At 32.8% G+C, this 12,013-nt stretch overlaps 1 protein-coding gene across 1 annotated transcript; it reads right to left on the bottom strand.

Moving 5' to 3' along the window:
- Window positions 1-8,735: 8,735 nt before the first annotated feature.
- LOC121251514 (1-aminocyclopropane-1-carboxylate synthase 7-like) lies at window positions 8,736-10,842 on the bottom strand. The gene is made up of 3 exons (XM_041150783.1): window positions 10,564-10,842; window positions 9,966-10,261; window positions 8,736-9,748 (listed from the first exon to the last, which is right to left on the bottom strand). Exons 1-3 carry the CDS (start codon window positions 10,738-10,740, stop codon window positions 8,875-8,877), a joined length of 1,347 nt encoding a protein of 448 aa, XP_041006717.1. The 5' UTR covers window positions 10,741-10,842; the 3' UTR covers window positions 8,736-8,874.
- Window positions 10,843-12,013: the final 1,171 nt, after the last annotated feature.

Below are 12,013 nucleotides of genomic sequence, written 5' to 3'. Positions count from 1 at the left end.
CTAGACGGGACTATATGGAGAATTGGTAATGCCAAATCAGTAAGAATTTGGTCAGATCCTTGGCTACCTCAACCTACCTTATACAAACCTCAAAGTGGGAACAATTTATTAGGGGATGATGCTAAAGTGGATATTCTTATTCAACCATAAACCAAAGAATGAAACATACCCTTAATCAAGCAGTTTTCACTAACAATGAAGCCGACCTAATAAGTCAAATTCCAATCAGTCAGAACAATCAGTAAGACAAGTTGATTTGGAGAAGCAATGCAAATGGAGTTTTTACAGTTAGGAGTGCTTATCACTTACAAAGGGAATTGTAGGAAAGACAAAAAGGACAAAACTCTCATAATTCCCACCCTCGAGAATAATGGACCAGATTGTGGAAGCTTGCCATACCACCAGCAACCAAGAACTTCTTGTGGAGAGCATGTAGGAATATTCTGCATACCAAATTCAACCTGTGCAAAAAGAAAATTCTGGAAAACCCCATTTGGCCAATGTGTCTATTGGAATCAGAAATTACATAACACATACTTTGGGAATGTGCTTCACCTACCGATATTATGTGTCAATGTTCTAGTAAAATTCAGAAAAATTAGCTGTCATATAAAAATGTTGAGGATTTATTGTAAGACATGTTCAAAAAGGTAAACAAGGAACAAATGATTGAACTATCTTTAATGCTCTGGAATTTATGGTGGAGAATGAATGAATTTGTTTTTAAGAACATTCTCATTGATCCAAAGACTGTGTTACACAGAGTGAATAAAATGCTGCTCAATATTTCTGCTTTAGACTCAAGAGATGTTAACCAGACATCATCTACAAACACAATGAGGGTTACATAGGAGTGTCCACCTCAGGATTTTTGTAAGATCAACTGGGATGTGGCAGTTGATACAAGCCAGTGTATAATAGGGATAGGTGTTGCTGTTAGAGACGAGGAAGGCAAATTTTTGGCTATTTTGAGGAAGAAATAGGCTTCTTTTCCTGATCCACTGCTAGTAGAGGCCACAACTGCACTCAGATCAATCACCTTTGGTCTTGAGCTGGGCATGAGCAAGGTAATTTTAGAAGGAGACTCTAAAAAAGTGGTCAATAAAGTCCATCAAATGAGGCAAAATGGCAGTTATTTTGGGGTGCTTATTTCAGATATCCAAGCTAGTATGGCTAAATATGAAGATTGTCATTTCAACCACATATGTGGTGAAGGCAATTCAGTTGCCCACAACTTAGGAAATGATGCCTTATTTGTAACAGTTTGTATAGTTGATATGGAGGATCCTCCTAACTGTCTCTCGTCCTTGTATTAGAAAAAGTTATCAATGAATGAGGTTTTTCCTACAAAAAAAAATGGACTCATAGTTTGTAATAGCCGCTAGAAATTCATTGGTGGAATTTCTATAGGCTTTAAGAACCTCGTGGAAACACCGTAAGTTTTCACGACACGACCAATCACGTAGGTTTAATCTGTTAGCATAGCCAGAGTTATCATTCACTATGGTGCTAGAAGTGCAATTTTATTTATTTGATGTAGTTAGAAGTGTCAGGTTGAGTTATGGTCTGCGCCATTATATTCAGTTGATTATTTACGATTTTATGGTGCAACAATCTCATTCTCAATTTTCAGACGAAACGCTTATTCGAAAACGCATTTTGCTTATTTCAAGGCACTTGGAGATTGAATTTCAATAAACAAATTGTACAATTAAGTTTGTATGAATATTTAGAATTTTACAGTGTAAAGTTTATGTTTCACTTTCCCGGAGTGAATAGTAACCTCTATAGTAGCATCTAGTGCAGTATTTTCAAAATCACAGTGTGGAATATCCAAATTAGGTTAGAGAAGTTTTATTTGGACACTTGGCAGGATCTTAGCCACACTTGGTGAATAGTATTAGACACTTGATACAAAGAAGAACAATGAGATGATTTGTGAAGGAATCAAGGTGTGAGATCATGTCACCATGGCAAAGCCCTATTCTTTTTTCATCTGATCAACCATATTGCGTTGAACAAAAGAGGGTTTCAACCCTAATGAAATCCTAAATGGTTGGAATCTAATTGAAACACCAAAAGCTTGGTAAAAAATCGACACCCTAAATGATTTCCCCAAACCCTAAAGTTGGCCTCCAAATCTTTCTTTATCCAATTTCTAACATTGTGTTTAATCACTTAATTAAATCACTTCCACCTGCTATGAATTCCTCAAGTTCATCTTATGACATCATTATCCAACCTTTTAAATCTTGAAATTTTGATTGGGCCAGAAAAAATGGATTTGGGCTTGGTAGCATCCCAAACCCTAACCAAACCCTCTCTAAACCCTAAATTGAAACCCACTTGTTTAAAACCCAAGAATTTTGGCCACCTTGGCAAAACTTCTAGAGGAAGTTTCCACCCACCCAAGGAAGATAAATCTTTGCCCTCAACAGCCCCAAATAGTCCCTTGAGTGAGGGAAAAAGCGACCTCATCACACCCCTTCTAGAAGGCAGAGCAGCAGCCCACTCCCCTTCCACTATTCTTACCTTTTTGTGACCTAAGCACTATCTCTCAAGGGTCATTCAAGCCCATACCACACCCTCCAGAAGTCTAGAGGCGTGCAAGTCACCCTTCCTTTCATTTCATCACTTTTCATCCTCGTTCTTATAGAAAAACCAAAAAGAGCTCTCTCGGGTAATTTTCTGAGTCATTTTGCGTGGCACATTTCGACCATTTGTAAGTATTTTCACACAATGTATCCTTCATAAAATTTGTTCATCTTTGAGTTAGTTTCTATGAATATCTTATTCGTTTCATTTTGTTGTCATTTGGTCGGTCAAAAGTTGTTTTAACTATGTAGAGGTCATTCTGGACAGTAAATTGGAGAGTGTGTAATATTTTGGAGTTTTTGACCAAGAAAATGGACATATCTTGATCCAAACATTTTATGGAGTGTTGTTAACATGTTTTTATGAATGTTCATTGAGGATTTGTTGCATGAATAAAGCTTTTGATTAAAGATTTCCTTAGATCTAGAAACTTTAAAACTGGAAGTCGAAAAACAGTTTTTGTTTGAGAAAGTTTGAATATTTCATGATTTAATCTTACTCCAAAGTCTTTGATATTTTTATTTGATTATCCTAAGCCTCTTATATGCATGTTAGGATTTTTTTTGAAAATATTTAGTATTAGTTTCAAAGATATAATTTTTCTATGTAAGAGGATTTCGGTTAGACCTAAGATTTTATGTATTTGGGTTAGATCCATGTTTTATTGGTTTTCAACCATGTGATTTTAAGTTTGATGGTTGGATCTTATTTAGGACACATTTTTAAATCATGTGATGTTTTAGTTTGAACATCTCATCTTTTTAAGCCATAGAACAAGAGATTGATCAAAGCTAGTTATGGAAAAGTTTCTATTTTTGGACTAAGTGTAGAACCGAAAACTCCAAGTGTTGTTTTGTGATTTTTGGTGACTTTTGTTTGATAATTTAAAGTATGGTTAATCTTAGGATGATGTTATGATTATGTTAGATGTAAGATTTGAAATTTTTTCGAATTCTTGGAGATGTTTTGAAATAGATCAAAACTTGTGATTCTAGGGTTTGTTTTTGGCTATAGGTGGCCTTCATCTCTTTGAAAAAAAGAAAAAGGTTTTGTTTTTGGCTAAAAAGTTTGGATCTTTTTACTAAAAAGTTTTGTGGTTATGATTATCATTTCTTTGTAATGGATGTTTAAGTATGTTTTTAAATTTAGGATAGGAAAATCTTTATTACAAAATTTCGGTTTAATCATAAGTTTTGAATTAGAAAGAATTGCAAAAAAAATTAAGAGAAATAGCCTATGTAAGTTTCGACCCCTATAGAGTTTTCGTGGTTGTGTTTAGTTTAAATTTTTCTGATTTGATATTTGAGTTTAAAACAAAATTTACATGAGGTATGTAAATTTTGGTATTTTTGGAGTTAGGATGCAAAATCCTTAAGTTATGGATAAAATTATCATTTTTCTACATGTAGAGGGTAAAATGATAATTTTGCTCTAAGTTAGTATTTTTCTATATTTCTAATTGTTAGTGATTAAGGTCTAACTTTTACAAATCACTGCTTTCAGTTCCTCGTGATCGCGCTTGAGTTTTGCTTAGAAACGCAAAGACCAATGTAAGTTAGCTTTTAACTCCCTATCAGTTTAATGTGTATGGGTGACAAGTAAAGGAACTACAATGTATGTGTGTATGTTATCTTATGTGCCATGCCAAGTCATTACATATTCATCTGCCGCACATAATTTATTCTGTCATGAATTATGCATATGTTACATAAGATATTTTGTCACATTTTACTATACATTGCAAGTACGTCTTTTTAAGTATGCCATCTTTTTTTCATATATGTCATGTCATGTAATGTTACATGTTACAAGCATGTCATGTTAAGTATGTGGTTTGTTACGTGTTATGCCATGTTACGAAATGTTTCTATCTCAAGTAAGTAATATCTGAGCATCTCCATTTGTAATTCAAGCGAGGTACTTCTAGCGAAATCATTTTGATTGTCATAATTCAGTTCCAGTTTAGTTATGCAGATACTCCAGGCGTAATCATTTTGATTATCAAAGTATTATTAGATACTCCTAGTGTAATCATTTTGATTGCTAGAGTACGTGTTTTAAAATACTTATGATGGAATCATCCTGATTGTCTGAGTATCTCTAACGGAATATGTTGGGCAGAATTATTCTGATTGTTTCACTATTCCTGACGAAACGACTGGCGAAATCATTTTGATTATCAGAATTCAAGTCCAAGTTTATGTTAAGTAAAGAGGTCAATTCAAATTCATGTAAAGTTAAGTTTCAGTTCAAGTTCCAGTTCATGTCAAGTTACGTTTTAGTTCAAGTTCAAGTTCATATAAAGTTAAGTTTCAGTTCAACTTCCAGTTCATGTTAAGTTAAGCTTCAGTTCAAGTCCAAGTTCATATTAAGTAAAGAAGTCATTTCAAATTCATGTAAAGTTAAGTTTCAGTTCAAGTTCCAGTTCATGTCAAGTTAAGTTTTAGTTCAAGTCCAAGTTCTTGTTAAGTAAAGAATTCAATTCAAGTTCATGTAAAGTTAAGTTTCAGTTCAAGTTCAAGTTCATGTCCAGTCAAGTTTCAGTTCAAGTTTAAGTTCATACCAAGTTAAATTTTAGTTCAAGTCCAAGTTCATGTTAAATAGAGTTTCAGATCAAGTTTATGTCAAGTCAAGTCTTAGTTTAAGTCCAGTTCAGTTTAAGCAAATCAAGTTCAGTTCACATTTCAATTTAAGTTATACCAATTATGCTATATTGTATGTAAAATTATTCTATAATTACTTATGACTTTGATTATACATTCATATTTTTACTGTCATGCATGCGTCATTAACCTATGTGAAAGTTTTCTATTAACTTGCTGAGATTTGTAATCAAATTTCATTGTAGTAGTCTCAACTACCATTTCCCCCTCCCCGAATGGTAGATCTTGTTACAGGATCTGAATGAGAGCTGGGAATCGACCAACTGGAAACTGTTGACTAAGCGACGGTGTGAAGTCGATGATAATATAGTAGTTAACTTAAATTACTACTTGTACTTATGGAGTTGCATCTCTTGTACTCTTTTGATCATAGCTATTTTGGACTAGCGTTATGATCTTAGTTGTTTAGTATATCCTTTTGTATGAAGAATTTTTAAGTATTTGAGATATTTTCAGTTAGGTGCATAGTGTTATTAAAAAAAAATTATCCGTTGTGAATATTGCATAATGCTATATGCATGTTAGGAACATTGCATATTTAATTGTTATGAACGAGGATAAATAATCTTGTATTATATGTTCCGACGTTTTAAATGTCTGTTAGATCCCAAGCAAAATCAAGAAAGTTACATAATTTATGGCAATATAATTATAATTTATGTATGTGTGTATATATATAATCTAAGGCACGGTTTAAATGTGGACGGTACGTAATCGTACAGGCTCAGCACCGGCGATAATCACGCAACGGAATTCCGCCGGCTTATTATGGCTGTGAACCAAAAAGTAGTTGGCCGTTGGCATGGGTCTAATGTACATTACATTATTACGTCCCCGGCATACATCTACGTGTCAGCTCATGATTTCCCCTTGTGAGTCACAACAGGTGATCGGACGGCTGTGATAGGTTGAGTAGCTTTTTTAGTTAGTTGGACAGTTTGACTTTTCTTATCTGCTTTTAAATGAAATGAGAAAATATATATAAAACCGTACACCCTTTAGGTGTAGCACGAGAATGACCCGATAAGAACAATTGATTTTTTTATTTCATTTTTTTCTAAATATTTTAAAAAAATTCACAATATTATTAAAAAATATTTTCTTAATCACTAAATAAAAAAAATTTTTAAAAAAATCATCGGAGCCATCCTCGGGATCCTTATAATAGGATTAGTTTTTCTCAAAGATATATAAAGCCCTGAATGCATAATAGTCTTCTTTTTTTTTTTTTTTAATAAAGAGTAGATTTTATCATAAAAAAAAATTGAAAAATTTACTTTTTCTTAATGGATTACTTTTTTACAAAAAAAATTTATACAAAATTTGTACATGAGTTGGAACTTGCACCTAACCTTACTTGAAAGAAATTGCCAAAGTACTTTGGCAAGCTGGAGAAATAGAATCCTAACACTTATATGCTGTGTCTTAATTAACACGTGCGACATTAACTAAGCATGCATGCGATTCCTCTCCTTGTTCCTTTAATTTTATTTTTGTCAAAATAAATGTACAAGCTGTCTTTAATTAATTTATTCTGAATTAAGTTGGACGTGTTTTGGTTCATTTGTATTTATTAGAACGGATATGAAAGATTATACGTGTCCCTCGTCTAATAAGATATGAAAGATTAATATACGAAAGATCATAGCGAATTAAAGCAAAACATATGCTTATTTGCTAATTAAATTATGTGACATAATTAGACAACATAAATTGGGATAATTTTTTAGTCATATATTAAAAATAAAAGGCTTAGAGCTTATTTGGAAAGTGAGATGAGATGAGAATTTTGTAAATAATAATGAAATAGTTTGTGAATTGTAGTAAAATAGTTTGTCTCGTTCACTTTCATAAAACTTTTCATCTCATCTCATCTCATCTCATTTAATCATTACGACTTTTTTAAATTTTCATACAAAATAAAATTAACAATTCAAAAATTTTAAATTTCAAAACAAAAATAATATTAAAAAAATATATTATAACAATATTTTATTTAATTTTTAACTTTTATCTCATCTGTAAAAACAAACGAGACAATATTTTGAAATTTTGAAAACGTAGTGTTGTTTTTTGCATTTTGTTTGGAAGCTTAGAAAATTTGCAATGATTATGTAATGATTAGATGAAAAAGTTAAAGATTTGAAATTAAAAAATATTTGTGTTTGAGTGATGCTTGAGAAGGAAATTATGATAAGTTTTTAGATAAAATGAGATGAGATGATCTCATTTCTCAAACAAGCCCTTAATTACTTACAAGATCTAGTCATGTGTATATACACCGAAAAGGAAAAAAAAAAAGAAGAAGAAAAAAAAAGGGCCTATTATAATGTAATTATATAATTTTGGCTGGGAAGATCATGTTGGAGTACTAGTACTTGATGATTGAAAGTGTATATCATGAATTATTTGAGTTTGTTGGAATTAAACCTAAAGTCAAGCTATTTGGATTAAGATAAGTGACATTTCATGACTACATAATTGGAAATTAAAACCATGTTAATTGACATGGAAGTTAGGTGATTATTTTAGTCTAGAATTAAGAACGTTTTGTTGCCAAACATTGGTTTTAAAGGTGATAAAAGCTTGCTACTGAATCCTAAATTAATATATCACACAATGATCATGATTACTTTGCTAATTATCCGAATTAATTAGAAACACTTGTCAAAGTCAAATCATACTTTAAAAGTACTAAACGCCAATAAAAACTAAGGAAACTCAATGATTAAGAGGAAGATATATATGTTCAAAGCCTCAAAGTCAAGACATGCATAGACTATCAAATATATAAAAAAATATATATCTATATATAAATATATATATATATTCTTATGATAGGTAGAATATGCTCGCGAGATGCAGCTTCTAATTAATCCTTGTTGTTCTTTAGCTAAATCCATTTCTCTTTAGTTTAAGCTCCAGATTTGGTGGCTATAACATTTATATATATATATATATATATATATATATATATATGTAATCAAGGTTTATGAATTCTAATGATCCGCTGCATTAATTAAATTAAAATTATCATATCACTTGGCCTGAGAACCATTTTTGGTATAAATTAAGCATCATAACGTATGATGGCCGTGACAAGTTCAGCTTTATTTCTAATGTCAAAGGTGTAAGAAGCAACCTAGCCAAGAAGTTTGGTCATGGCGTTGATTTATAATATATATATATATATATAACCTTCAATCCCCATAATTAATATTTGTTTGAATAATGCTACATACAGTCATAAAGTGTATAAATGTCACGCATTTATTTTGAAAAATAGTAAGTTTCATTATTAAAAAATTATTTTTTTTATATAAATTTTGTATTTATTCAGTTTTTTTAAAAAGATTATACGATACATGCGCATTACACAATTACAAATATTATTTTTCAAGATACACGAATTTCTGGGAACTTGCTTCTAGCGAAGAAAGAAAAAACAAATATATATTCCAGCTCGATTATCTGTACGTTTCACAGTATAATCAATGATGAGACAATCCCAAAGGTTGAACTGGCCGGGTTTTGTCATCCAAAGAATCAAAATGGATAGAACCATTAAAAAAGAAGGAAAAAAAAAATAGAAAAGCTGATTACTGAGAAGAAGAGATTAGGTGATCATCATCTCTTTCAGCTCTCGTTGTTGTTCCATGAAATTGTGTATTCTTTTCAACGCGACTTCCAGTGTCTGCTCGCTCATGTTAGCAAAACAAACCCTGAACCAACCTGGTTCAGAACAATGGCAAGACGATCCTGGAGATATATTTAGCTTTACTTCATGCAGTATAGAGTTCCAAAGAGCCAATTCACCCTCTCTCGTTGCTTTCTCCAACAACGGGCTTAGATTCATCCAGCAAAACAACCCCGCATTTCCTTTCAAACACTCAATCCCAGCACTCCTCAGGCCTTCAATGATCATTTCGTATCTCTTCCTCAGCCTCTCTCGATTTGTCTTTATGTAGTTCTCAGTAAACTTCTTGTCGGACAACATGGCTGCCAACAGATGCTGTGTTTGCGAAGAAATTAAGGTGAAGCTCGACATCCTCCTCGCTGTAGTCACCACCTTGTCGTTGTACGAGTAAATCGTGCCAACTCTAAAACCCGGAAGGCCGAGGTCTTTGGAAAGACTGTAAACAATGTGAACTCGCTCTGCTTTCTTATAATTTTGGGCTGCGAGGACTTCTGCAATGCTTATGAACTCCGACGACGAGAAGACAGATCCAGAGTAGATTTCATCGGAGACAAGATGGATGTTCTTGCGAGTGACAAAGTCGAGAATCTCTTCGAGAACCGCCCGTTGAATCGTCGCACCTAATGGGTTGGAAGGGTTTGTGATCAGTACCCCTCTGACTTTGATGTTCTTGGCTTCTGCAGCATTGTATGCGGCTTCTAAAGCTTTTGGAGTAATCTGGAAATCGTTTGAGCTGTCACAGTGGATTGGCACAATTTTTACACCGGTTCTCCACCTTAAATCTCTATCGAATCTGAAAACAAAAGAATTGAAATTGACATTAGTTCGAGAATATGGACACTGTCGTGGTGATCATCATGTGTCTACGATATCGCTTCCTTCGATTGTTCTTATAAAAACAGGCCCGCGGTAAGAATATTAAATGCCATTAAATATTTGAGTATGTTCTTTTTTGGGTAGACATGATAATTACATTCATGCAAACAACTTTGCAAGGGGCTATTTCTTACCCTGGATAGTATGGGGTTGGAACAAGCAAAGCATCTCCAGGATCTGCCAGAATGAAGGTCAACAGCTCATTTGCTGCAGTTGCACCTGCGGTTAGGACCACTCTTTCGGGGTCGAATTTTGCTCTCCCTCCTCTTATTTTTTCCATGAAACTTGCCATTGCCTTTCTGAATGATTGAAGTCCATGGTAATCTTGAAACAAAGCATTCTCTCTAAAGCTAGATACTTCTTCTTTTGATCCCCAGCTAGAGGCTTCTGAGTTCTTTTCCAGGTAATCTTCAAGCAAATCAAATGAAACCTGTTTTAAGAAATAATAAACAAAGTTAGATGCAACTTTCATGAAAACGAAAAATACTCTAACTACAAAGAAATTACACAAAATTAATCTTATAAATTGATATGATTTAATATGGTTTATCAGATTATAGAATTATTTTTATTATAAAATAGATCTAAAAAATAAAATAATAAGATCAAGTCACCTAAATTTATAAAACTACTTTTATATAGTTTGTTTGCGGAGGCAACATAACTGCCAAGAAACTCTAAACACCATCCTAGTTACATGCACTCTGTCAGAGTACTGTTGCAGATACTTACTTGATTTTCTGCCAATCCCATCTGTACAACTCCGGATGGATTACTGTGTTCATCATAAGGGTCTTCATCGTATGCTTTCCAGCCTGCAAAATATGGGGAATCTTCCCCATGAGTTTCAGAAGCTGCAACTTTTGAGAGTCCCACAGCTGAAGGTTGTTGCTCAATCTCTATAGCCATAACTACTAGCTAGCTGTTCTCTAATTGTAAGATGCAGTCTTTTAGTTTTTCAAAGAAAGCTGCTATACATGGGACACGAGAGAAGCTGATCAGAAACTCAGAAGAAAGCGGAAAGCGTTGCTGAATGAAAACCTTGTCTTAGAAGACCCCGATATATATAGAAATATTGGTCCCGGCCCAGTACCAGCTCAGAAAATGTAGAATATAAAAATTGAAAAAAAAAAAAAAAAAGGCCGAGAAAGAACCAGTACAATCAATCATTGATTCAATATATAGTGAAAGCAATATCGACAATTAAAGCTCAACTTTTCTACATATGTATAGTTTTTATCCAAATTCTGTGACAACTAGTAGCTCCTGTCAACTAGTCAAATCTTTCCTTGTCTCAATCGCAAGGAGATCCACACCGAATAATGGTTGGTGATGAGGGGTGGGTACTGTTATTCTTTATAGTCTTCATTTTCTTTCTTTTCTGATTTCTCTTGTCAGAACAGATTGGGTTGTTATTTCCTTTCTTTTCTTTCTTTTCGTACTTTATGGACCATCTCATCTAATTATATAAAAAAAAACTATTTATCTTAATTTTAATCATGATCATCTTTTTAATATTCTACTTATTAATACAATAAACAAGTTAGGTAAAATATTACAAATAGTTTTTTAATAACTCACTGCAAAAAAACTGTTTATTTGTAACCAGTTATTTCATGTAAAAATGATTATTTCTTGCTAATAAAATGAGTCAATTTTCATCGTAAATAATCATTTTCATCGCAAATAATCCATCACAAATGTAATATCATATCATGTACATGATGATGAAAAAATAATGATTGAAAATATGACGAGTAACGACGTCATTACTCTGGAATTAATATATATAGCATTACTTTATTATGTTTAATTGGTTCTCTCTAACTTGATCACAATTTATGGCTAATCAAATGTTGGGTTATAAACAAAGCTGGTCTAAATTCCCTACTCATGAAAACCAAATCCTGCATTAATTATGAATAAATTTCCATTACAAAATTTTGAAGAGATCTAAGAGTAGTTAGGTTCCGGTCACCTGACAAAGATACCAATTTGCATACAAGATTAAGATTCTGATTTGAAAACAAAGCAATCAATGATAAGATAGAAGCTCCGGGAAGATCATCTGATGGCCCCACACATTTACATATCCAAAACAACAAATTAAAATTGATGAACTTCAATTGGGTTTTTAGGATTGTATGCATGACTGATATATATAATATTGGGCTCATGATCT

The sequence above is a fragment of the Juglans microcarpa x Juglans regia genome, chromosome 2S, assembly GCF_004785595.1.
Source record: "Juglans microcarpa x Juglans regia isolate MS1-56 chromosome 2S, Jm3101_v1.0, whole genome shotgun sequence".
Taxonomy (NCBI): domain Eukaryota; kingdom Viridiplantae; phylum Streptophyta; class Magnoliopsida; order Fagales; family Juglandaceae; genus Juglans; species Juglans microcarpa x Juglans regia.
Note: the sequence above shows the minus strand (reverse complement) of the source record. Positions and strands in the feature narration are given on the sequence as shown.

Coding starts and splice junctions, on each gene's coding strand:
- LOC121251514 (XM_041150783.1), bottom strand. CDS start 10,740: ATGGCTATAGAGATTGAGCAACAACCTTCAGCTGTGGGACTCTCAAAA. Junction 10,262..10,563: donor TGGGATTGGCAGAAAATCAA/GTAAGTATCTGC, acceptor TTCTTAAAACAG/GTTTCATTTGATTTGCTTGA. Junction 9,749..9,965: donor CCAACCCCATACTATCCAGG/GTAAGAAATAGC, acceptor TTTTGTTTTCAG/ATTCGATAGAGATTTAAGGT.